This window comes from Neofelis nebulosa, chromosome 12, assembly GCF_028018385.1.
Source record: "Neofelis nebulosa isolate mNeoNeb1 chromosome 12, mNeoNeb1.pri, whole genome shotgun sequence".
NCBI lineage: Eukaryota > Metazoa > Chordata > Mammalia > Carnivora > Felidae > Neofelis > Neofelis nebulosa.
Window position 1 is genome coordinate 20461923 of NC_080793.1, and position 26677 is coordinate 20488599.

General features: G+C 55.3%; 1 protein-coding gene across 7 annotated transcripts in view; it reads right to left on the reverse strand.

The window, feature by feature from the left end:
* Nucleotides 1-26677, reverse strand: part of COL27A1 (collagen type XXVII alpha 1 chain) — a 140577-nt gene that overhangs the window by 50166 nt on the left and 63734 nt on the right. For all 7 annotated transcript variants that reach the window (XM_058694403.1, XM_058694406.1, XM_058694405.1 and 4 more), the window contains 13 exons: nucleotides 21596-21649; nucleotides 20825-20869; nucleotides 17452-17505; nucleotides 16109-16162; nucleotides 15421-15474; nucleotides 12162-12215; nucleotides 11957-12010; nucleotides 10256-10300; nucleotides 8993-9046; nucleotides 7279-7323; nucleotides 2694-2747; nucleotides 801-854; nucleotides 509-562 (listed from right to left, as the gene is read on the reverse strand). In XM_058694403.1, the coding sequence (XP_058550386.1) occupies nucleotides 509-562; nucleotides 801-854; nucleotides 2694-2747; nucleotides 7279-7323; nucleotides 8993-9046; nucleotides 10256-10300; nucleotides 11957-12010; nucleotides 12162-12215; nucleotides 15421-15474; nucleotides 16109-16162; nucleotides 17452-17505; nucleotides 20825-20869; nucleotides 21596-21649 (675 nt within the window). The remainder of the gene's footprint in view (nucleotides 1-508; nucleotides 563-800; nucleotides 855-2693; nucleotides 2748-7278; nucleotides 7324-8992; nucleotides 9047-10255; nucleotides 10301-11956; nucleotides 12011-12161; nucleotides 12216-15420; nucleotides 15475-16108; nucleotides 16163-17451; nucleotides 17506-20824; nucleotides 20870-21595; nucleotides 21650-26677) is intronic.

Genomic DNA, 26677 nt, shown 5'->3' on the forward strand with positions numbered 1-26677 from the left:
GCTCTAACCCTCATCCAATGTGTCCCCAGTATTTCTCATCTTCTCCCCTACTTTCTTCATAGCAGGTGTCCCTTATTTATGGGGTTCTCTCTCTCAAATGCCAGAATATAATCTCCTAATGGGCAGCAGCAGTTTTCTGCCTTGTTCACGGCTGCTGTCCCCCGCTCCTGGAGCGGCTTCAGGCACACGTGACAGGGTATTTCTGGAGTGAATGAACAAAGCGATGATGGCATTAATGACCAAGATACCCCGTGCAAGGAACATCACTACATAATGAACATTAGCTGCCCAGTTTCATTTAACTCATGTGATGACACTATCATGACCACGATTATTTTCTCTGTGTTTCAGATGAGCAAAATTTAGGTTCTGAGAAGTTCAATGATCTTCCCTGGTAATATGGAGCTGGGACTCAAACCCGGGTTTCGTCCGACTCTGGTTTTGTCTGGACTCCTCACCATTACTCGGCAGTGGGTTTGAACTCAGGGAACATGAGGGCTTTGCTTACCCGGGGTCCGGGCTCTCCAGGGGTCCCAACTGCACCGGGAGTTCCAGGATGACCCTGCCAAGAAAGAGATGGGAGAGAAGGAATCAGCTGAAGCAGGGGGCCCTTCCTCCTTCCGCCCCCGGCAGCCCAGCCCCAGCCCCAGCCCCAGCCCAGGGCCATGAGGGTGGCCTCTTGGAAGGGGAAGGGGTGGGTCTTTCTGAATGCCCAAGGTATGCGGAAGCAGGCAGAGGAGAGCAGAACTGTCACCACGACAGTGATAGGAGAGGGCAAGGCGTGCACACTTGCTCCTTACCATCGATCCCTTGGGGCCAGGTGCGCCTGGGGGTCCCATCATGCCCCGGTCACCCTGTGATGGAGACAGCAATTCAGGGAGGTGATGGCTGTGGGGTGGCTCTCTGGGGAGCAGGTGCAGAGGCCTTCCAGAGGCCAAAAAGGAGGGGATAGGGACTTGTCTGAAGTCTAGAGTCGCATCACCCAGGGTGGTGACAGGCGAAGGGGCGCTGGGATTTTGCTCAGCAGAAGCCAGGAACCCGGCAAGCCCTGGGAGGCCTCGGCATCCACTGTGGCATGCCACACAGAGGGCTTCCTTCGGGCCAGGGTGATCCTGAGCAAGGATGAGCTAATGACACTGTCCCCTGTGATGCTGGCCCATGTCATGTGGTCCTTGTTGGGCACGGCGTCCCCTGGGCTGGGCCTGCTGAGGTGGAGATGGTAAGGGAAGGCGCTCTCAGTCTCCCCATTCCCTCGCCCGGACAGAGATGAAATGCTGGGGCATCTGAGATGCAACTCTCTTCCTCCTGATCCATCCAGACAGACTGGGCAGAGATGGTGGGTGGAGGAGACAGAGGCTGCCGGCGAAAGGGGCTCTGGCTTTGCATCCTGGCTGTTTTTGTGAGGCCCTGTGTTTTGTATCTACTCAGACGGCAAACATTTACCGAAAGTCTTCTACGGGCCTGGCATGACACTCCAGCCCCAGAAGATGCAATGGTGAGGAGCACAGACAGACCTTGCTCATGGGCCGTGAGACCCTGAGTGTCGTGGGGAGACGGACACAAATCACCAACGCAGATGCAAACCAGAGGCAGTGCAGTGGGGGCGTGGGTCTCGGTGCTAAGGCCCTTCAGCAGGGGATCTGAGGCACCTGGGCTCTGGGGTGCCCCTGAAGCTCCCCTCGGGAAGACCTGCTTGACCCGAGGGAGCTGAAGGAGAACAGACCATGATCTAGGCAGAGAGGGTGGAGGGGTGGGAGTAGGAGGGGGGTACCTGGCCGGGGGAGGGGCACGGGCAACGGTTTGTAGGTGAGGAGGGACACGGAACATTTGAGCAACAGGGGAAGGCCAGAGTTGGCTCGATATCGCACTATGGTCGTGCAAGATGTGACCACGGGAGGGCACAGGGTGCCTTCTGTACTGCTTTTTGCAACATCTTGTGACTCTATAATTACTTCAAAATAAAAAGATCAATTAAGAAGAGAAGAGGAAGAAGAGAAAACAGAGGAGGAGGAGAAGGTGGTCGTGGTAGGGCAGAGGCTTCCTCTCTCTGGACCTCAGTTTCTCTATCCAATCAGTGGGAATAATACGGGCACCCCGCAAGGCCAGCTTGGGGATCAGACAAACCCATAAAAGGAAAGCAGGTACCCTCTAGGGCCCGTGGTGGGAAACTGGAAACCACAGGGTGCTTGTGAGCTGGGAGCTAGCGTGAGGCCCCGGGCACTGAACCTGGTTCACATCCCAGCTTTGTCACTTCCTACCTGGGCGACCTTGATCAAGTCAGCCTCCCCCCAAACCCCCCTCCCCCATCTGAGCCTCGGTTGTCTAGTCTGTAAAACAGAGCTGCCGGGGGACTAACAAGGCAGCATAAGGAACTGTGCCCTTTTTAAAAAAGATGGCTCTTTACCTCCCTTCTGTCGCCCGCCCCTATGCTGTGCCAGTGAGCAGGCGGGCAGGCCCACAGCAAGTGCATTAGTTGCTCCTGCGGGAGGGCAGGGCAGAGCCCCCAGGGGGTGCTGGGAAAGGGGACAATGGCTCTTTGAGGGTGTGGAACGCTAGGGAAGCAAGGAGAAGCCACAGGGGAAACAAGTCTGAAATCCTCAGGGCAACTGGCCCCTTCATCATTTTTAAGATTTCAACCACAAGTTCTATTTGTTTCTATATTCTACCCCGCTGCCCCCACCAACACAACTCACCTTTTCTCCCATGATCCCCGGCTCCCCGACCAGACCAATGAATCCCAGCAGTCCCTAGAAGAAACATTCACGAAAGCAAGAGAAAAGAGGCAGCAACGTGAATGCAAGGATGTGTTGAGTTTCAGAGGCAGCTGGCCCACATCTCCCCGTCTCTTCGGAGCTCCTCCCCGGTGCCTGGTAATGCGGCAGGCAGGCGTGGGGCTGGCACCGAGGAGAGCTGCCTCTCTCCAGGCACTGTCCTGACTTCCCTCACTCCACCAGATGGTTCTGATTCGGGAGCCAAGCAGTGGGGCCGCTGCCAGCATCCCTGGGAGCGCCACACATTCTTCCTGTGCCAGAAGCAGGCTGGGAGGCGGTCACGTTTGGGGTGGGGGGGGCGGGCAGGGATGGCCCTTAAGCGGTGCTGGGAAATCTGTCCCCATCTTTCCGGGCTCTGGGGCTGTTTCAAAGAGAGAAACAAACCCGCTAGCCAGGATGGAAACAGTGTCACAGCCTCCGCCAAAAGTCTTGATTGAAACGTAGGAAGTAGAGGCCTTTATACTGTCTTGTGAAAGGCTTCCTCTCCTTTCTGAAGGGCACACACACACTCATGCTGCGGTTCCTTTTGCTTTTTTTAACTCCACTGGGTGATAACTTGCCTCTGTGTTCCAGAGGCTCTTCTAGGTGGCTGCCGGCCTCGCTGGCCCTGAGTAGACACACAAGCACCACTCAGCGAAGCTGAACAGCCTGGAGAAGCCACCCAGGAAAGCAGACACTTCCTTGTCCAGACCCCCTACTCTTCCCTGCTAAGGAAGATTTGAGCGGAGTTGGGGAGGGGGGAGGGGGTCTTGTGCAGTTCAGAGGTAGGACAATGGCTTGGGAAGAACTCCGGTTTGCAGCCAAGAGTTTCTGGGAGAATCAGCTGGCCAACCTGTCAATCAACTAGAGTGAAAACATGGTGCCCAGTTCCAAAGGGTGAGCTGTGTCTCAGAGACCGTTTTCAGGTCTGGCCACGCACCATGTACGTTTTGCGGCTGCAGCCTGGGACTCAGCTCTGGTCCGTGTGGCTCCAAGGCCCTTGTACCTGTGCCTCCACCCCAGGGCCTCCAAAGCGTGTGGCCATGAGCAAGGCACAGCGCCCCCACCCCCCACCCCGTACCCCAGCACCACTGCTGCACAACGGAGGTCCTGGTCCTCTGGGCTCAGAGACCCTTCTGGGCTGAGGTATGAGGTCATGGCTAATAAGTCACAGACAGTAACCAAGTATTTGACTTTTGCAACGACTTAACTTTAAAAAAAAAATCAGACTATTTTCAAGGTGACGGCAATATTACTAACAACAGGCGGCACTTACAGAGTGCCAGGCCCTACACCTGACACTTCTCCTGTCATTGTCACCCAGTCTTTAGGTCCGTGGACCCTGGGTAAGTCACAGAGCGTCTCAGAGCCTCATCACCTGCAGAGGGGGGCACTTTAGGAAAAGGTCTTTCCCGGTCTCCCCGGGGTTGTTCTGAGTATTGGAGATAATGCACGGCACATGTAGGCACTCCATAAACCTTAGTTCCCTCCCGTCCTGTTCTAATTTATTTTAAAAGGGCACAGGGTTAAGACGGAGGCCCGCGCGCCCCACAAGGGAGCACTCAGACATTTAGAGGATGCCGAGAGAAGGGAATAAAAACGGCTCTGTTAAGAGGCCCCTGCCCGACTGGCCCAGAGAAACAGAAATTTCATAGCTACTTTAAATTTATGAGTTGTTGGGTCCTGGAAGGCACGCGGGTCATAAACCTCAAACAAGAAGCCAAACAGGATCCTAATGAATAAGGGCCATACAGCAAGTGCCCCACTTCCCCATTCCGGCCCCCAGGACACCCATGGGGCAGTGTCCCAGAAGATCCTGGCAGGCCCAGTCTGTGGGTTGAGATGAAGCTGGCCAGGAAACCAGCCCTAGGGGCCCAGGGCTTCCACCTGGTGGAGGGGGGCAGGGTGGAGAAGCAGCTTTGACCGCTGCGGGCACCGCGGGCTCCTCTCCAGCTGGCGTGAGGACATAGGGGTGGACGGTCACCCACAGTGGGCACTGCACGGGCAGGATCTGAGTCCCCGATTTGGGGAAGGAGCCTGCCCTGGTCCTCACACTGTCTACAGATAAAAGGGCTGTTGTCTGCTTATGGGAGTTTTTCTCCCTCCCTCCTTCCTTTCCCTCGCTAGGCACTGGGACGTGCAACCGGGAACAGGACAGCTGTGGGTTCTCTACTGGAACAGACATCTCAGGGAGGGAGTGTTTACATGCCTGGCTTCTCCCCCGACAGAGAGAGCTTCTTAAAGGGAAGGCCCATCCATGCCTGTGATCATCTTTGTGTCCCCAGCACCTAGGACAGGGCTTGCTGGCGAGCCATCTACACTCTTAGTAGCTGTTACAGAACAGCAAGGGGTCAGGAGGTCTAAAGTTTTTCCAGTCCCTCCAAGGCGGATCTTGGGAACCCAGCAGCCCCGAGTGTCAACCTTGGCTCTGACACTTGTGCTACTGCCCGGGGGAGATCTTGTCAGGCTGCCTCGCTTCTCAGAGCCTTAGTTTCCTCATCCGTGAAATGGGGAGACTAACATCTACCGCCCTCGGGTTGGGGAGGGAATCGCAGGCAGTGGGGGTGACGGTGTTTGGTATGGAGCCTGGTGCAGGAGCCCAATCAGTGTGGCCGATACTGTGATCCTAAGGAGGACCTTATAACGCTTCATGGGGACCCTCTGCTTCTGCCGTGAACAGGAGATACCTGCCCCTTTCCACAAGGGGGAGGGGCCAAGGGCACAGCTGGAGTGGCACCCCCACCACAGGGCTCCAGCTCTGTCTCACAATTCAGACAGGCCCCTCTCTCTTGCTCTGGTCCCAGAGAGCCAGGCGGCTAGCGAGAGACTGCGCCATCCACGGGGACCTTCGTGCCGCTGCCCCAGGCCAGACGCCCTCTCCGCCTGGCCCCAGCTTTCACTACTTATTTGCTTAGTCATCTTTGTTAATCAGATGGCCAACGTGGGCTAAACCGGGGTTCCTGGAAGGCTCTGTGGATGGAATTCAGGGCGTCCCCGAGCTTGACTAGGAAAAAAAATTACAACTTTTATTTTCACCGATCTCTAGCTGAAATTGAGCATCTCCCTCAAATCTGAGTATAGCCGACAAACCCACGATACCTGTAACTGTCACAGATATTTACATGTCACAGTGCAGTCACCGTCGCAGAGATTTCAAAATGTGTCACTAAGGCTTGTCACTGTTCAAAATTGAGGTTTTGCTGTTAGACATGCTGCTGGATCTCATTATTCAACGCGTTCATAAAGAAGGATGGCTGTGAGTAGATGGCACTTAACATACCTTCATAAATCACATTTCAATATAATTGATTGCCTTTGCAATCCTCCATTTTGCATTTTTGTGCATTTAAAAACTCTAATTCTTGACAAGGGGTCCATGGGCTTCACCAGCCTGCCAAAGGGCCCAAGGCACAAAAAAGGTTAGGACCCCAGGACAGAGTGCTGTGCAAGGACCCTCCGTGTTCCGACATCCTAGGATTCTGAGTATCTATTTCCCGAGGGCCCTTACCATCAGCATAACTATGAAATTAAATTTGCTGATCACATTGCCTTTTTTTTCCAATCAGGAAATATATCCAGGCCGTGACAGCCCTTCCAAACTCCCGGGCTTCCCACAGAATGCGCTCGAATGACACTGGAAAGGTTTCAAAAATCCAGTCCACCCCCTGCTTTAATTCCTTTCTTCCCCCCAACAGATGTTGCAGGCCTGGTGAGGAAACCCGTCGTGCACGACTCTCACGCCATTGATGGCGTTTCTCAGCAGAGAGATTCTTCAGGGTCCCCAACACCATTCTTTCTTCTGGCCTGAACCGGTGCCTTGCAGAGTTGAGGGGGTGAGGTGCTTCTTTAAGGCAGTGGAGGAGACTGCTACCTTTCAACCTGCCGTCCAAGCCCAGAGGTTAGGCTTTCAGGCTGTGTCGGGCTACAGAGGAGGGGTTCTGCGGTCTCTTCTCCCAGAACTCACAGCTGCTTCTCTGTAGCACCGAGGACCCTGGGCCTCAATAATGAAGGTCATGATTCTCAAACCTCCTTTTTAACGACGACCCGTGGCACCCTCTCCTCTTCAGAACTTCGCCTGACTTCCCCGCCTCCCAGAGCCCCTGGCTTGAATTTCAATTTCCTTCTAAGTGAGGGTTGCCTGGGCCAAGAGCCCCTAGCAGGTGGTTATGGTTCTGGTTGTCAGCTTCCCTATCTGTAAATGGGGCACGGCGGGCGATTAGTGGAGGCTCTTCCAGTTTTAACGTTCTGGGAGCAAAGTCATGTAACCCCTTTGGGGCCAACGCTCCAAAAACATCCACAGAGCTAGGCCATGGGACTGTGATTCACGGCTTTCTTTCTTGTTTGGTGACTTCACCCCCATGGAAAGTCAGTGGCCATATTAGTGGAAAGGGGAGACTAGCTAACTGACCCCAGGAGCTAGGCAGGGGGACAAAAGGCAGGTGCATGTGGAGCATTCACCAAAGGGCTTGGCACAGAGTGAGTTTTCGATAAAGAGAGTCATTGTGTTCAGAGACCAGTATTGACTTACCTGCTCACCCACTGGCCCTGGCCGTCCAGGGTCACCTGGCTCTCCCTGCAAGGAAGCAAAGAGAAAGATGGCTTGGGATGGGTGATGGGAGGTCCAGGTCCCCCTTGGGGAACACCCCAGCTGACTGGCCCTAGCCCCCACCAGTAGGGAAGGGTAGGAACCTCAACTCCAGCTTCTGGCCTTACAGATCTCAAACGGCGGGGACATGGGACACTTGGACAGAACCTCTGGCCCCAGACATGGCCCTAGCCACCCATTACTTGCACCCTGATGTCTGAATCTAATTTGGGCCCTTCATCAACCTGCCGCATGTTGTGGAGGTGGCAAATGAAGCTCAGAGAGGTGAAGCGATCTGCTCAATGCCACACAGCAAGCTAGATGTAGGGCTAGAATTGGAAACTTTGGCCTGATGGATTGAAATCCCCATTCCTACTGTATCAAGCTGCCCACCACAGGGCGAGCAGGGAATTAGGGAGTCGGGGCACCTGAATCCTAGACGCTAACCCACCAGAGCTCTGCTCCTGGCTCACAAAATGACTGGTGAGTTTTGTCCCTGCCCTGGGCTCAGCATCCCTAACTATAAATAAGGGAAATCAGACTCATTTGTCTTGTAGGCTATTTCCAGCTCTCACACTTGGTGGCCTCTTGGAGCCTTGTCTGCTAGCTTTATCCCATGCTGGGGTGGCTCCCGCTTCTGCGGCAGCCACGGCTGCCCTGGTCTCCCCACGGCGTGAGCTGCAGAGAGGCGAGCAGACCCGTGGGATAAATCCAGCCAGACTGTGTCACTGCTCCCACCACAGAAACCCAGCTGGTATCTGAGGGAGACAGACCCAGACCTCAGAGGGCAGGACAAGGGCTCGGACTAGCCAGGAGTTTGGCTCACAAATGAACGCGGCTCACCGCCATCGGGTTTGTGCCTCGTCCTCCCCTCCAGCTCCTGCCCCAGGCCTCACACCCACGAGGACCAGAGGGGCCAGACACATGGGCCATGTTCCCCGAATGGAGGGGGACACGGATGACCTGAGCTACCCTGGCTCTGCCCTAACCCTGGTGAGTCGGCCCAGCTGCAAACGTGGCTCAACATGGCCCCCAAGGGGAGTCCTGGGAAAGCCTGTGAGCGAGGCTGCCCATGGGCCCGTGTGCCGGGGTCATCACCCTCCTACACAGGCCGGTTCTTTTATGACAATTAAAAAAACCCCAAAAACCTGTTAACGAATATAATACATATTTACTGCACAGGATGGGGAAAACCTAGAGGCCCACAGAAGGAGACGGAAACGTCCTATACTCTCACCACCCAGAGAGAGCCCCCGTCCATACTGCAGCCTCTGCTCCGGGCCCCCGGGAACACGGTACAATCAGCCCCACCACAGGCCGGGGCCTAACCTTCCATCCGTAACCTGCTTCCTGCCTCCACCACGTCCACGCGCACGGGCATTTCCCATCCGGTGAACTTTTCCACTACACCACCTTTCGTGGCCGCATCGTATCCTGGTATTGAACACTACTCTGCTGTTGGACATTCAGATTGTGGTCATTTTTTCCCCTCTGGTACCAATATGTTGTGATAATGGGGACCATCTCCCTCCTTTCCACAACTGCCCGTGGGATTTGGGGTCCTTCCTGGGGCCCTCATTGGCTGGTTCCCCTTTTCTTCTGTTCCCCCGGTGTCCCCCTCAACCCACCAAGCCCAGTCACCTCCAGGACTCCTCACCTTCATGCCATCCGGGCCGGGCCTACCAGGAAACCCCTTCCTGCCAGGCTGGCCCTGCAACAGAGAGAGGTGAGTGAGTGGGGGGCAGAGGCAGCCTTGCTGGGGTCCCAGCCCTGGTGCAGGGGAGGGTCACAATGCGGGGGGGGGGGGGGGAGGGAATTGGAGCCCCGGGGGCACCAGGCTATACTGGAGATGCAGAGAGGGGTCTGCACCTGTGTGACCTCAAGGAAGTCTCCCCTCCCAGGCCTGTCCTGTTTGTAAATGGGGATGTTGAAACCCGCTTTCAGGGAATGAGGAAAAGGGAGGAGGGCACAGAAGATAAAAGGCCCAGAGGAATGGGGAGTTTATACCAGTGGTTTTCAAAATGTGGTCTGGGGATCCCTGTGGTCCCTGGGGCCCTTTCAAGGGACTGATGACCTCAGAAGTATGGTTCGTAATAATGCTAAGACACTGTTTACTGTGTCTCTCTCCTCCTGAGTGTGAGCGGACTTTTCCAGAGGCGACATGACATGTGGTAGCAGATGGGAGAACCCAGCCGACTTCTATTAAACCCGACATTAAAGAGATTTGCAAAAATGGTAAAACAATGCCACTCTTTTCATTAGATCATTTTGCTTTGGAAAATATAGCTGGTTGGGTTGTTTTGTTTTGTTTTGTCTTGTTTGTAGAACTATTATTTTTGTTAACATGAAATGGGTTTATTATTCCATCAAATGAATTAATAAATACATTTAAAAGTTTTCAGTTTTAATTACTAACATCGATAGGTGGAACCCACACAAAGAAAAGCATTCGGGGTCCCTGATCGTTTTTTTGAGAGTGTGATCAGGCCCCAGGACCAAAGTACGCACACACTGCTGATTTACACAGTCAGCTGGGGTGGACCCTGTGAGAGGCCGCCTGGAGCTGAGCAGTCGGGAGGGATGCTTGCAAGGTTAGGTTCTAGACTGAGACACGGGGCCATCCCCTCACTCTGAGCCCGATGGCCTCGGATGACACCCAGACCAGCAATGCCACTCTCATGGAGAATCAAATGTAGGAGAGTAGAGACAAAGCCCAGCACATGGCAGCCGGGCCACCACGGCTGGCCAGCTTCCTGTCTCTTGTCTCTCTCCTTTGGTGTCTGTTCTAGTCCCCTCTCTGGTTGGCCCAAGGCTCCCTCTGATGACCTCTCTGCACAGCACGACCCAGATGTCATCTGTCTGCACACAGTTCACTCAGCGCTGACAAATCCCACCTCCCCTGGGGGCCAGCGACACTCACCTCTAAGCCAGGGGCCCCGGGTGGCCCCATAGGTCCCTCATCTCCCTAGAGTTGGGAGACACAAGAGAGGAAAAAAAGAGAAATTAATCCAGTGAGACTCTCAGAGAACTTGACCTATAAGGAGGGAAAGGGATGGACAAAGGAGAGCCTTCCTGGACCAAGAGAAAGGGTACCTCTGGTCCCCCTGCTGGGCCCCCTCTCAGGCCACACAAGGACATCTGCATGAATGGGACCCCCCATGTCATCTGAATGTGACAGGCCCAGGTTCGTGACAGTGCTGGGCCGAAAGTCAAACCCTTTCATATGCTGTGGATCCAGAGCCCCAGGCCGCAGCTCAAAGATATGAGCCCTATCCTGAGCTCTGCCATTGATTCTGCTAAGGCAAACCTTAGCCTCACCGTACCTCAGTTTCCCCTGTAGAATGGTGCAGAATGGAGAGGATCATCCTAAAGTATGATGATTAGGCTAAGTTGAGTTGCTGGAGGACAGTGATGATCTCTTATTCCTTCCTAAGGCCCCATCCCCTACACCGTCACAAACACCACTCAAGATAGGTGTGCAGCGTCTCATGGACATGTGGTGAGTGAAGGTGGGGACAGGGGCATGAGAGAGGGAGGAGATGAAGAAGTGAATGAATGCGGGAGTGGATGAATGAATCCATGAAATTGTGAGCAGGTGGCAGTCTCTTTAGTGGTCACGTGGGTGTAGACAGAGGCACATTGCTGGTGCCCCTCCCCTCCCCTCCCTTTCCACTCCTGGCCCTCCCGCAGGCTAGGGGAAGCCTCCAAGCTGGTCTCTCTGGCATGGCAGGCCTGACCAAGAGGCCCCCTCCGGAGCTTCCCCCCCACACCCGGTTTCCAGGAAAACAGCCCCACGTGGCAGCTCCCGGAGCCAGCGCTGGGACCCCGCCAGACCCAGAACCAGCCTGTGAAGGGATCCATGTCAGCTGGATGCCTGCCTGTGGCTGTGGCAAGTCGGGGCCTCCTGTACCCTCACCCAGGGCTGTGTGTCATGGGAGCCTTGGGGTCTGAGCCCAGGTGGTGGGGGGCCTCGTGTGCAGAGAAAACCTGGGGCTAGCCCATGGGGTGTCCAACAGGCCCACCCACAGAGAACGTCTCACTCCCTTCAGCATGAATGAGGAAATAAGCAAATCTCCTCTCTGTCCTTCACTAGCGCTGCAAGTCATAGAATTCTCTGGGGATGCCCCCCAGGCAGCTCCCAGGAACACGGAGTTAATAGCACAGGGTCTCTGTCATGGGTTTTGGGCTCAAGCAGATGTGGCTTTGAATCCTGACCCTGCCTACCATTGACCATGGGACCCAACACAGTGCCTCCACCCCGAGTGTCAGGCAGGGTCTCACCTGTAAAATGGAGCTGATAATTTCTACTCTCCCACCCCAACACCCCAGCAAGCTGTGCTGCAGGTGGGAGCAGAGGCGGTGGCCTCCAGAGAGAAAACCCCGGAGCAATGGGGATGCCGTGGAGGGAGAGAGTGACCTGCCAGCCAGGTCAGGTCAGAGAACGACCTTGGCAGGGTCATGGGGCAGTACTGGAAAGGATGAGCTGGAGGGCAAGTCTGGGGCAGCCCAGGGTTTTGCCCTGGTTGAGGGACCCTGGTCCCCAGTTGAGGCCTCCAGGACCCAGGATGGAGCAGGCAGGGCTGCAGGGGACGGGCAGGGGGCAGGGGGCAGACAGTCTCACCTCGGGCCCCAGCTGCCCACGGGGTCCCGGCAGGCCTCGAGCTCCAGGCTTACCCTGGTGAGAAGGGAACAAAAAGCTGTCTCAGAGGCGACACCCCCACATCCAGCAGAGGCTGGCGAGACCCCAAACGATTCCAAGCCAGGGAGCCAGCCCTGGAGGCCTGGGGTTTCCGCAGAGACTGGGGCTGCCCTAGGCAGGGACTCACCTTCATGCCTTCTGGGCCGTTGTCCCCAGGGGGGCCGATGTCTCCGGGGAACCCCTGAGGGCAAACAGAGAGCAGGGGTCACCCATAGGTGAAGGGAAGTGCTAAGAGTATAGGTCTTGGAGGGAGACTGACCCAGGTCTCCATCCCTTCCTGCGTGGGATGTGACCCTGGGCAGCTCAGTTAACCACCTTGACCCTGCGGTCCTCTATTCTCAAACAGGGATCTCGGGAACAGCCCATACATCTCAGATAGTTGCTGAGAAAATTAAATAAGACAATGCAAGAGAATACTTAGCACTGGAAGAATCTCCCAGAACCCACAAGGTTGTCTGAGCCAGAATTTCCCAAGTCCTGGGCCCATGGCAGCCAGAGTGCCTTAGCTAGCCGCCCTCAGCTCTGACAAACGTCATCCTTCGTGGTGATCCTGCAGACACAATTATGTTCTGGGTTTGCGGCGACTTTGAAGGGACTGGGAAATGCTGATCTAAATAAGCCCATCTCCTCCTATCCAAAGCTGAAATCCCCCCATCCATCCTGGCCAGTTGTGTTGGGCTCTGCTCCCTGTCACCAATGAGGGCTCACTGCTCCCAGACCAAGCCGGTTCCCAATGAATGGATCACCGTGCAATGGAGGCTTCTTCCTGATATGGAGCAGAACCCCCTCCTTTTCCCCTTGACAACGTCATACTGCCCCTTAGGACCCCACAAAGCACAAGGGAGTTCTCCCCACAGTGGTCTTTGCACACTTCAGAGACCAGTTATTCCCTCCCCACAGGCCTACCCTTTGCTACTCCCTTGACGGCTTCTAGTCAGGGGCCCTGGGCCCCTCAGTCTTGCCACCTCCAAGTGGTCAGCTTCCATTGTTGGCAATCACTAGGATGCCGATGCTTCTCTGGGTATGAATAGACCAGCAGAGGCCAGCATGGGAAATCCCCTTCCTTGTTTTCAGTGTAATACCTCTGCTAATTCATCCTAGCACCGCATTCACTTTTAGGGCAGCCCCAACTACCCCCTAAGTTTCCTGACAACTAGAAACCAAAAGCTTCTTGTATAAATCCCTGGGATCAAAATGCCTCCTCCCATGTTGTCTTCATAAGTGTTTTTTTTTTCTTCTTCTTCTTCTCTGACCTTTTGGTCACAGGAAGTCAAAGCACCACATCTTTTTCTTTAAACTGAGAGCCTCGGGGCGCCTGGGTGGCTCAGTCGGTTGGGTGTCCGACTTCAGCTCAGGTCACGATCTCACGGTTCGTGAGTTCGAGCCCCGCGTCGGGCTCTGTGCTGACAGCTCAGAGCCTGGAGCCTGCTTCCGATTCTGCGTCTCCCTCTCTCTCTCTGACCCTCCCCCGTTCATGCTCTGTCTCTCTCTGTCTCAAAAGTAAATAAACGTTAAAAAATAATAATAATAATAATAATAATAATAATAATAAACTGAGAGCCTCAAAGACTTGTTTTGCCACCGACTGACTGTGTGATCCCGGGCCGGTTCCTGAGCATCTCTGGGCCTTGGCTTGCTCATCTGTAAAGTGGTGACTACATCACCTTACAGGGCCATTCTGAGGCTTGAAGCGGATAGCACAAAGCACTTACTTCAGTGCCTGGCCACCACTAAGCACTCAATAAAAGTCCGTATCTAAAAGGATTTGGGGTCCCGTGTCCTGCCTGGAGTGGGCCTATCTCTAGGGAGAGCCCGGATGTCAGGATGCTGCTCAAATTCTGGCACTCACACAGATCAGACACACTGATGAGTGAACAAGCGAATTCAGCGAGGGCTGCAGAGTCAAAGGGCACTGCCCCCCCTCCTGCCCATGGTCTCAGAAGGAGCAGAGACCCAGGAAGGCGCTGACACGCTCGTCAGCTTCTGTCTCCAGCTGTGCAGAGCCACCTTCTGGACACCGAGTTAGCCAATCCAAACAGGACCCAAAGATGGGAGAGGCGGACCCCGGATCTGCCCGGGGACCCAGGAGAGAACCAAAGCAGACCTTATTGGCTACAAGTAGCAGTGACCCTGAGGAAGTCACTCCACTACCCAGTGACTCAGTTTCCTTATCTGGGACACGGTGGCAGGAATACCTCCCTCACATGGTTGTGGTGGCAATTCAGCGTGCTCTTATCCCAAAGACACTACGCAGCCTGCTGGCATGAGGAGGTGCCCAAAGAACATGAGGCGACGTGCGCCCCACCCCCAGCGGCCAGCCTGCTGGCAAAGCCAGACCGCTAGCACAGTCTTCTTCCTCAGTGGCCAGGGGAAGGAATCGAGGCCACGGAGGACAGGCCAACTCCATTCATCTAGAGCTGGGACTGTGTCACAGCCAAAGTCAACACAGTGGGAAGTCAGAACTTTCAGGAAACCATCCCTCATCTATCTGGGCGATACCAGGAGCGATCTTTGGAAGCGTCTGGGGAGCTCGGCAGACAGAGTTTTGCCTCTGAGATCTGGTGAACGAGCAAGGTCGGAGGCCAGGGAGTGTGTGTGTGTGTGTGTGTGTGTGTGTGTGTGTGTGTGTGTGTATACATGGGGAGGAGGCTGGCTGGGGTTGCCCCCTAGACTCCCTGGAGGACCTGGGTGCTGAGGACCCCGGACAGACAGCAGCCCTGGCACAGAGCACCCCGTTCTCCAGAGATGGTCCCAGTCGGAGGGGCCAGTGGAAAAGCTCAGCCATTATATGCCTCAGCCTGTCATACGTGACATGTGGGCGCTAGCTGATAGATGATTAGCGGACTGGTGAGGATTTTCACATGTGCCAGAACCTCTTGGGGCTCTACCTACCTAAGGCAAGTTATATTAATTGCTAGATGATCCTTCATGATTTCTCATTCTCCACTCAAACCCCAGAATTTTATCATTGCTTCCTGCTCCCCATTCCTGGAAGTGCTGAGCCTTGAACCTTTTCCAAGGGGAGTGTGGGTGGTTGGAAGGGTTCCAGGGCTCAGGCTCGAGAATGCAGGAGCTCCTGTTAAGGGTGCAGGACCGAGTTCAGAGGGCTTTCCTGATGTTTTTTCTGGAAACTCTAAAGGTGGCCACAGAGCTAGGCAGAGTCTCTGAGGCCAGCTTCCGTCCCACTGCCAGTGAGAGCTGCCAGGGGCACAGCGTCAGAAAAGGAAAGATCTCTGATCTCAGAACTTCTATTCTCAGCCCCCATCTCCCGTTTGCTGTGTGTCCTCAGGTTAGTTCCACCCAACCCCTGATTTCCGTATCTCAGTTTCCCAAGGACAACACTCAGTCCCAGTTGTAGCCAGACACAGCAACATGGCATCACATACCTCGGGGCCAGGAGGCCCAGGAAACCCAAGGGATCCCTTGTCTCCAACTTTGCCCTGTGGAAGAGAAGAGATGGCAGGGGACGCAGGGGTAAGTGAGGGCCCACTTGCCACCATCCCTTGTGTTACCCCCCAGGCTGTGGGTAGTTGGAAAAGCTCAGGAGCATATGAATGAAATCTGCCTAGACTGATAGGAGCTAGTGTTGAAGCCCCGCCTCCTATTACAGACATGGGACCCTGGGCAAGACACTTCATCTTGCAGAACCTCAGTTTCCCCATCTGTAAGATGGGAGGGATAATAATTCTGTAGCCTTTGGGGTGATGGCTGGCACTCTTTAAAGAACTATTGTATGGGAAGGGTCTGATACATAGTAACATTCAACAAATACATGACACCCACTGCTGATATTCATGCTACTATTGTTTTCAAGGCTTGGGAGCCCCAGATTCTGATTCTCCCCAGAACTCGACATTGACTGCGGCCTATGTATGACTCTGGGTGAGTTCCTGCCTCTCTGGGCTTCAGCGTCCTCATCTGTAAAATGGGTGAATCTCATTGCTGTCTTTCTCTGCTTGTCTCCCAGAGCTGCTGCAGGAGGAAACGAGGTCCAGGATGTGACCGCCCCTGGCCATATTTCATGACTGTTTGGAGAGGGTGAGGTTTGGGGGTGTCAGAACAAAAGGTACTTACCAGAGGCCCTGGCTTCCCCCGTGCGCCTGGGAACCCTGGCAACCCCTGGCTCCCCTGGAAAAGGCCAAGAGCAAGCTGGGGTTAGTAAGGAACAGAAACGGCCAGGTGAACAGCTGCTCAGTCATCCTTGCCCAGCTGAGGCCCAGAGAACACCAACCTTTGGGGGAGACGAGCTCCCCCCTCACTTTCCCTGCTTGTAAGCTCCAGCTGGGCACCCCTGGGGGCTGGGCCTCGGGGACACAAAGGAGAAACAGTAGCCCCTATTCCTCACCAAACTGTCCTGGCACCCGGGACCCCAGGGCTCCAAGAAAAAGCACTGTCAGTGCCCTTATGCGTGAGGAACTCTGCAGACGGGGGGGGGGGGGGGGGGGGGGGGGGGGGGGGGGGGGGGGCGCCCAGCAGGGGAAGCGGCGAGGCCTGGACGACTCAAAATGCGGAGACACTGAGGCTGGGTCAGGACAGGCCGGCCAGGAGGGAGGGAAGAGGAAGAGGGAGAGCTGGCCAACATCTGGGCCTCGTTGACTGGCTGGGCGAGGGCCAGATGTGGCCACATGGTGCCGGACACAGGCAAAGAGGAGCCGGCCTCGGCAGGCTGCCCCAGTTCATCCATCAGTCAGTAAGGCCAGTTACTCACTTACTCAAACATGTCCTAAATGTTCTGTGCAGGACTCTGAGCTCAGCTACACCAGGGCGGTCTGGGGCAGTGTCCTGAGGGAGCCTGCTGTCTGGCAGGGGGGCTGAGCACAAGTCCCCATCTACCAAGTGCTGCACAGGTAACGGATAGGCTGCTCGGGGCATGCAGAGAGGGAAACAGCCACCATCCGAGCAGGCGGAATAAATGGTGTCTGAGCGGGGTTCTAAATGATGGGTAGGTTGGGCCATGCAGAGGCTGAGTGGAGGGGTGCCAGGCAAGGCAGCCGTGTGTGCAAAACCGTTGGGGGGGAGCTGCAGAGGGCACTTCCATGGAGCACAGGGATGTTAAGAGCAAGGGGCAGGAATGGGTCTGAGAAACTTGCTCGCTAGGGTCCTGGGTGCTGGGGAGTCAGGACATCACTCGGGGAGCAGTAGGGAGCCATGGGTGGTTTGTGAGCAACGAACAGATCTTTGTGGCAGTGAGGAAGACAGACTGGGAGGGAGGAAGCTGGGGGCCTGGAAATAAGCCAGGAGGCTGTTGTAAAGTCCAGGGAAGAGATGGTGATGGGGGTACTGAGGCTGGAGAAGGTACAATTATGTGAAAGGAAGCCATGTTGCAGGGGGATCCTGGCCTATCAGGGACCCCGAAAAGAAAGCCAGGACCAGAGAAGAGCAGGGCAGGGGGCAGGGGGAAAATGTGCCGCAATTACCTTGTCTCCTTGGAATCCGGTATCTCCTGACACACCGGGAACCCCTTGTTCACCCTAAATATACACCAGCAAACAACGTTACGACGGAGACCGTGCGGGGTTCCGGGCGCCTCCCCGCTTCCAGACCCACTGGCAAGGTACGCCTTTGCCGAGGCTGTCCCCGAAGTGGATCTCACCAGCGGCAGCCTTGTCAAAGCAAAGGGCAGAGGCCCCCCGGGAGAGCCAGGGCCTGGGGGGCACCACGTCGACCTGTCTGCACGTCTGCCTGGGGTTGCTCAGGTGGCTGACAACTCCACTAACAAGCTCAGCTGCCTGGCCTTTCCAGGAGAAGCGGCACTTACAGATCAGAGGAATGGTCTCTTGATCCATCAAGTCCTTCCTCAGCTGATGTCACACAGGGGCAAGTGTAGCCTGTATATTGCCCCACCCCCCATCACTGGGGTTTCTAAGTGTCTGCATCTATCGCTTGATATTTTTCACCACCGGGCTGGGAGCCGTCACTCTCCCTTCTGTGCGAGCCTCGATGCCAGCCATCAGCTTAGGCCCGTGTCTGATTAGTTGCTTTTAATTAGCTATAGCACAAGAAACATAGTCTTGCTGAGACTATGTGCCAACAGCGAGTAAATGGGTCTCGAGTTAGTTCTGGCATTTCTTTCCTAAGGTGACATAGGGCACAGGCTCGGTGACAGTGGTCTCTTCTGGTCCCTCCCTACTTGCAGCCACATCCTGGTAAACGAACTGTCGGAGAACCACACCGGAAGATGTTTCTTCTTACCGAGGGAGTCACATCACGCAGTTCTTATCATTTCCAGCCTTCCATGTGAGGCATTCCCAGCAATACCCTGGCCCCAGGGCTCAGAGAACATTCCCAGCCCCAGGAACAGTTGGGAGAATGGGGAGAAAACCCAGGAAGATGTGGAGAATCCACATCATGCAGCTAAGGCCACAAGCCGGCAGAAAAACTTCCTCAGTAAAACAAAAGCCAAAATTTAAAAAAAAAAAAAGAAAAAGAAAAAGAAAGAAGGAAAGAAAGAAAAGAAAGAAAGAAAGAAAAAAAAATCTTTAAAAAAAACACTTACTTTGGTTTTTCTAGTTTGGAAAACCCTGTATAATATCCCAGAGGTTTGAAAGCCAAGGAAGTTTTTTTTGTTTGTTTTTTGTTTTTTGTTTTGTTTTGTTGTTTTGTTTTGTTTTAATATCTAAAAGAGGAGCAGAGGGGTTTAAAAAAAAAAAAAGTTTAAAAAGACACCTAAGAAATCAGGACAATGGATTCGGAGAAAGCTGGGGCCGGAGTGGGAGTCCTGGTCCCAGAACGTGCCTCCACGCAGGAAGACAGAGCCAAGTGGTTGTAAGTGGGACCGAGGCCAGGCCGGGTCATGGAAAATCTGGGATTCTAGGCAGCATGACCAGGGAGCATGAAGGGATGGCCCTGTCATCCCTGGGGGGGTGGGGGAAAGGGGCTGATCGGAACCTCTCTCTCAGCCACATTAAAATCCCTCCCCAGCTAAAGGGGCAACAAAGAGAGCTCTTTTTTCTTTTTGTCAACCCCAAAGTAGTATTTAATTTTTTTTTTTTTTAACTATGGGCAGGAAAACAATTTCTTCCACTTCTTTTCTTTCTTTTTTTTTTTTTTTTCCAGAGCTTTCACATCCCGAAATGTCCCAGGCACCAGCAGTCAGCAAGCCAGCTGAGTTCCATGTAACACGTTTATTTCCATGTTCCTGGAGGAACAGTGAGCTGGAGGCCAGGTCTGCAGAAGGGCCTATAAAAAGCTCAGTGCTTACACCCCCGCTCCCCCTGCCTCCTTTCTCCCTTATCCATGACTTCAACATTTCCAGAGTACTGGTGTCTCAAACCCCAGAGTAAACAGGTAGCCGTGGGGAAGCCCCTGCCTCCAACAGAAAGCCCCTCCATCTCAAGGGGAAGGTCACAGAAGAGGGGGCTTAGCAGCCAGCAGGGCAGAGGGAGCTGAGGTCGGGGGGGGGGGGGGGGGGGGGGTCGGTGGGGGCGGGGACGGGACTACAGCCAGGGGCTTGGGTGGGACCGCAGGGGATGGAAGAGGTGGAGACAGATGGAGAGAGGCCTGGGGTGAGCACTGCACCCCCTGGCTACCTAGGGCTGGGGTGGGTAGGACAGTCTGGGTGTGTCCATTTCCGCCCAGAGCTTTGCATTTTCTAAGTCCCAGGGCTGAGTTTCCTTTACTGCATCTCTTCTAATTCTCTGGGGCTGTTTGCCCAGCACGGACTCGGAGGAGCTGGAGGAGGTGACCTCCAAGGGCCTCATCAGCTCTCCCCTTCTGCCCTCAGTTCTGCTTCGTGGTGGAGGTCTCTGGAGGCACGTGCCTGGGTTCAAATCCTGACGTTACTACGAGCTGCGTGTGCTCAGGCAGGCTTCCTAACTCACCGAGGCTCGGAAGCCGGGGGTCCATCCCCACAGAGCAGGCAGATGGCCCAGCACGGACTTCTGCTGCTGCCTCTCAGGTTTACGGGGAGTGGCGTTATCTGAAGACAGGTGTAGAGGGAGCCCGGCCACGGGAGCAGCTGTCGTCTACTCACACTTGTGGAAGCTTGGATAGGGCCCGAAAGCCCTCCCACACCCCCTTTGGGGTGCCTGTTTTGCTGAAAGGCTGAGAGGACAGGGCAGGAGGACGGCCAGAGGGCAGAGTGCACGAGACACTGCCCCAAGTGCTCCTTGTATCTGTGCCTCAGATGCCGCATGCCTGGGCCCCGGGGTCCCACCTACCCGCCTCCAACCGTGGTCTGGCACAGGGTGAGTCTGGCAGCAGGACTGAGCGGGGAGGACATGTGGCAGGAGTGGCCTCCCCATGGCAACTGGGAAGAAAGCGGGTCAGGGGCTCAGAGGCCCGTCCCCGCTTTTCTGCTGTACTTTGAAACCCCATGCTCTCTGGGGTCGGGTGCCCGGTTCTAACTGGGGTGGTTTATGTGGATTCATTTCCTTCTGTGGCTGGGAGAGGCCTCTGAACCTCACACCATACCTGCCCTGGGTCCTGTCATCTCAGCAATAATACTCCCCCTCCACCCCCCACCCCACCGTCTGCCTTCCCTGGCTTTGGCCTCCAAGCCCAGATGCTGGCCTCAGCTTTGCTGTCCTAATTCAGAGACCCGCCTTACCTGACCCTGACCTATGCCTTCACAGCCCCCACGCCCCCTTCCAGGGTCTCCATGCCCCAAACCACCTGCCTGAGCTCCACCTGAGTTACAAGGAAGAAGCTGGGGAGCACAGATTTAGGGGAGCCAGAGGGGAGGCAGGAGTGCAGGGGGGGTGGACCTGGTAAGAAGCCAGCCGCAGCGAGGGGGTGGGGGGAGTTGGCATGCAGATAAAACACAGTGCAACAAGGGAGTATTCAGATCACCTTATCACCTTTCAGTCCAGGCTCCCCCATGTTCCCCATCAGTCCCTGCAAGACAAAGACCAGTCCAGCTGTGAGGGGTGGGGCTCAAAGCCAAGGAAGCCTCTGACCCGGATGGACATCCCCCCACCGCCTCCCCACCTTGCTGCCTCTACCCAGTGCTAGATGCCCCACCCAACACTCAGTTTTCTCATCTGTGAGAGGGGACAATGACCCTCAGTGCAAAGGCCAATGGTGTGGATGGAAGGAGCACGAGAAGGGGCATGTGACTCGTGAACCACGGCACTCTGGACAAATCCAGGGGACAAGGCTGCTAAATGCGGGGAGACGGGTTCCTCGAGCATTGTCACATGCATGTGGGCCAAACGGGATCATCCCCGGAAGCAGGCCCTAGCCACTTTGGCCCATCTCTTTCCTGCACGCCCATCCCACTGAGGGACGGACTAAGTTCACTGGCCTGCCAGTATAAAGTCTTTGCCCCTGGTGATGCCCCCATTGGACTTTCAGTGCCCTGAGGTCTAGAACCACATGAGACTCCTGCTCAGCTCAAGGATTGGTGTCCAAGAAATGCGTCAGCCATTAACGACATACACATGCTGACTGGCTCTCAGGTCTGGGAAGCACTGAGCTCCTGACCTGCAGCCTCCACCCTGTCGGGGCCCCCTTCCTCCCCTCCCCCGACACCGTGCCCAGGCACACTCCCTTCTGGGCTGAAATGGGTCAGGGGGTGCCTGGCTGGGATGAGACCCGGATTGACAGATGGCTCTTGTTCACCTTCAGGCCCTTGGGTCCTGGATAGCCAGTTGGACCTAGTGCTCCCATGTCGCCCTGACAAGAGAAAGAGAAGAGGGCATCGTGAGAGGAGGCTCCCAGGGGCTGGCCTGGGACAGATGATTCCCAAGGTCCCTCGGGCTGTGCTTCTGAGGACACAACCCCACTAGCTCAGTCAGACCACCCAGTCTCCTCTCTCCTCTGCCACTGGCTCATCATTGCGTGATTCTGGGTGGTTAGTCTCTCTGTGCCTCAGTTTCCCCATCAAAAACAGGGGTCAGTACTATGTTTCAGGAAGAACTGACTTCCGTGTACAAAGTGCCTGGCACAGTCTGGAGGCATTTTGGGTTGACACAATTGAAAAGGCTCTACTGGCATCCAGTGGGTAAAGGCCCCACAGCAAAGAATGCTCTGGCCCAAAATGCCCATAAGTGTTGAGGTGAGAAACCATGGTTTACAGTGAAGGGGTGGCTGGATTTCCTCAGAACAGGCCCACCCTCTTTCCCTCACATGTTGTCACCTGCCCACCCCTGTCGTGACTGCCTCCAGCCACGGCCATAACATGCAGCCCACACCCAGAGAAAAGGGAGCCCCTGAAATGGCTCTCCTCTCCCTTTTCCATCTGCTGTGCAAGCTCACACAATGTGCTTGACCTCTCTGGGCCTTGCTTTCCCACATCCCCACATCAGGCTCCTTGAAGGCCCCTCATGAGTGCTCTCAAGCACCAGAGCAAACAAAAGCTGCCCCAGGCTTCCTGTGGGGACTTCCCGGAGATGTGTCTGTCACATTCTTGACTGACTCCCGCAGAAGGGCCGGCGGGCTGGGCAGTTGGAACACCCCAAGGACAGAGACAAGGGAACCTACAGAGTTCACAGAGAATGGAGTGGTCCGCTGAGGCACAGCTGAGCCCCCCCCAACCCCCCAACCCTTGCACCGGTTTAGATCCTCTGAGGCAGAGGCTGGAGTCTGGCCATGGCCTGCCAGGGGCTGGCTATGTGACCTTGAGCAAAACACTGGCCCTCTCTGGACCTCAGGATCCCCACCTGAGTAGGTCAAACCAAACCTTCTACCTGAGCCTCTGCCAAGAAATTGTGCTTTCAGCTCGGTCAAGTGATACCGTCTCGTGAAGGAAGGGAGGTCTCAGTTTCACGGGGACGATACTAATACGAACAACCCCAACTGCTAGGCCTCCACCCAAGGACTCCTCACACCAGCCCTTGAAGATCCACCCTACGACCATCCCCATTTTACAGATGGGGAAACTAAGGTTTCCTCTGCAAGGTTAGGACTGGGTAGAGCTGGGGTTCACACCCGGCAGTCTGTCTCCAGAGCTTCTAGAGAATTCTGAAGTCATCTTGGGAGAGGAGGGAGAGCAGGGAGCAAAAAGGCCAGGATCGCTGGCTCAGGGGAGAGGCTGGGGTCCGAGGAAAAGCCAGGCCTTCAGAGCAGAGCACTTCCCCCAGGCCGTGCTGGCAGCCGCTTCTCTCCCTGTCTTTTCCTGGATGAAGGGAGCAGGGGTGGCCGCCTAGAGTTCCCCATGGTGCACAAATAAACAGAATCGGCTCTGCTCGCGTAGTTGGCTCCAACTGGGGCCCGGGCTGTGGGCAGGGGACCAGCCAGCAGCTCCAGGAACACAGGCCCCTTCTTCTCGCTGCAGGCCTGAAGGTGGCTTGTGTGGGGACTGAATGCAATACGAGCCTGACTGACACCTGCGTGGGGCCCTGGGGAGCCACAGCAGCACCACACGCCAGGCCTCTGCAGGCCCCTGCAAAAAGGCCTGTGTGTGATGGGGGGGCAGGGACTTGCACAGGCGCCCAACCCGAAGGAGCAAGGGATCCGTGGAAAAGGGACTCTGGCTGCAGGGCGTATGGGAGAAGGGGGTGCCTTGCTTAGGGCAGGCTGTTCCCATGTTGGCCGGACCCCAATGCTGGGCTCTAAAAACCCTTGGGAGAGGAGCAGAGAAAATTCCAGGCCACTTTCTCCCTAGGCCAGCCCACAGAGCATCGGTTTGCACCAGACACCCCTGTCGTATCCTCATGAGAAAGAACAGGCAATGCCCTGAGTTTGGGTCCTCTTCCCACTTTTGCCTGAGCTCCCAGACGGTGCCCTACGCGTTCGCCCTTCATCTCGCTGGCTTCCATCAAAACACAACCATCCACGTCAGCAACCATTCACAGCACTCCTCCTGTGCCCCAGATGCCACACTCGAGACTTCAAGGTCGCGTCAGATGCTGTTGGCGGGAGCCTGTGCCGGGCCCCCGGCTGGGACTCGCTGCCGGGCCCAGGCCGGCAGCTCACGGTGACCCCGTTGGGCCCGTTCCATTTTACAAATGAGAAAGCCGAGGCTTAGAGAGAGGTGGAATCACTCACCCGAAACGAAGCAACGAGCAGGGGACACGGGCAGGACCAGAATCCAGGTCTGTCTATCTGTCTGTCTGTCCCCACGTTCAGTGCTCACGAGCCCTGCACTGACTCTGTTTACTCCAATAAAGGACCCTAGGATGCCTTTCCTCGTTGATGTCATTCAGTGACGAGGAATGAGCACACACTTGATTCAAAAATAGGCAGGGGCGCCTGGGTGGCTCAGTCAGTTAGGCATCTGACTTTGGCTCAGGTCATGATCTCATGGTTCATGGGTTCGGGCCCTGCGTCGGGCTCTGGGCTGACAGCTCAGGGCCCGGAGCCTGCTTCGGATTCTGTGTCTCCCTCTTTCTCTGCCTCTCTCCCGCTTGCATTCTGTCTCTGTCTCTCTCTCTCAAAAATAAATAAACACTAAAAAAATTTTTTTCTTTAAAGTAGGCATGAGTACATGCCCGCAGGTGGCCAGGTGGGGGGGTTGCCAGAGCCGCCTGAAAGAAAACGTGGGGTGTTTCCAGCACCCTTGGCCACTGGTTCCCGTACCCAGAATGTTCTGCCCTGTGCTCACGTTGTTAATGTGCATTCATCCTTCGGCTGAAGCACCACTTCCCCAACCCTACGGGCCAGGTCAGGCCCCTGGTGTCAGGTCTCAGAGCCCTTGCCACACTGGTGACCATTCATGTGTGCGCCTCTCTGGCCATCGCCTGCCCCCTGCCTCAGAGGAGGTGCTCACTCAAAGTGGGTTAAGGACTAGGTGAAAAAGAACCCTAATCACGCTCTCACCAACAAACCCTCTAGGGGAAAAGCTTGCCTCCCCGGTCCTGGAGGCAACAAGGAAGGTAACAAGGCCTCTTTTTAGAAACTCTGATAGGGGTCAGTAGCTTGGGGACAGGGATCTGGGGGCTGTGGCCAATCCTGACTCCTGTGTGGTCTTAATAAGCACCATCTCTCACACAGAGCAGCCCCCGGGACCGCCCAGTCCACACGCTTACACTCCTGCTGTCTCCATTCAGCACAGAAGTCACACAGAGCTGAGTGTGTAATGCTCAGCGAGCTAGGACACAGGCCCACGTCCAGCTTTCGGCTGTGTAACCCTGAGCCGGTGTCTCAGCCTCTCTGTGCCTCGGTCCCCTGAAGTGGACAACGGTAATCCCACTTCCTGCCTTCAGAGGCTTGCTGTGATCGTTAAATCCTTAGCACAAGGCCTGGCACACAAGGGTTTGGTACGTGTCCACTAGTGAGGCTCCCGATCTCGCTTTATAACAAGGAAACAAAGCTAGATGCTCATTTAGTGACAGGATACGGTGGGCCCGTCCACTCTAGCCCGCATGCTGGGTTTTGGCCAGACTGCATATTCTTTGGGTCTCATTAAATGAGGAGCCAAAATTCCCTGTCTGTCGCTCAGAATAAAAAAGACAGAAATCTTCTTTGTTGGGCAGATTCTGGAATCAGGCACACTTTTCTTGAGGGCCGGCCAAACGGTTTCAGTTACTCAAAGGGGGCTGTTCTGAGGCAGCCTCACCTCAGAGACTGCAGTGGGGCAACCGGCAACCTATTGGAATCCGGGTCACACAGACCTGGGTTGCAAGTCCTAGCTGGTGACCTCAGGCCCCAGCCTCCCTGTTTGGGTGACCAGGCTGCTGACACCCACCTCAAGTCCCTCGAGGCTTCCCCGGCCTGATGCGTGTCAAGCACACAGAAGAAACAGATGCTCCATAAGTGTCAGCCTGTCTTCTCAAGCCCTACCTCCCTCCTGCAAGGACCCGGTGGCAGGGGGGAGGGGAGGAGGACAGGGGGAAGTTTTGGCTTCAGTCTGTGCGAATTGCTTTAGCTGACCAGACAGAAGACATTGAATAAACCTGAATCGCCACTAAAATGATTATCAATATGTGGAATCCCATTCGCTCAGCGAAAAACCCACATCCTCTGGAAAACCATAGGTGACTCATGGTCCTTCTTCCCCTTTCTAACTCCTGGTTAGAAAATTCCTTTCCTCTCCAACTCTTTGGGGAGGCTATTATTCTGCCCCCCTCTCCCGACTACTCCCCCCCACCCCCAGGGCACAGAAGATGCTGTTCCCAAAAATCCAGGGTGGGAGGGGGTCCTTGGGTGAGAGAGGGCACTAGTTCGGGAGCAGTGGTGACTCAGCAGGGTCAGGTCCATGCCTGTGGACGCCCCCTCCTCCCCCCACCGCAAGGAGGAAGGGATCACCACCTTGGCAGCAGAGGGAGTTTTCAAACAGAGGGATCGAGGCTGAAAGTGGCAAAGAAAGACACAGGGCAAGAAGGAACCTCGAAGAGCAATTGGGAAAGGGACGTCCTGAGGTAGGGTGTGGCCTGCAGTGGGCGTGGCCTGAGGAATGCGGGAACAAGCCAAGGGGAGGAACGTCCTGGAGGAGGATTTGGAAGACACGCCTTTTGCCTTTCGGGCATGCTTCCATCTTCCCCGGCCTTGTGAATGAGCTTGACCAGAGGCCTCAGCTCTCCCATCTGCCAAATGGGGTTCTCCAAAGAGATACCGTGAATAGGGTTGCCAGATGGAGCAAACGAAAATACAGACTGCCCAGCTAAATTCAAATGTCAGATAAACACCAAATGACATTTTAGTATAAATGTGTTCTAAATATTGCATCTGAAATTCAAATTTCACCAGGCATGTTGCATCTTGTCTGGCAACCCTGACCGTCGAAAGCAAAGGGGAGCATAGGTGGGAAAGAGCTTTGCAATA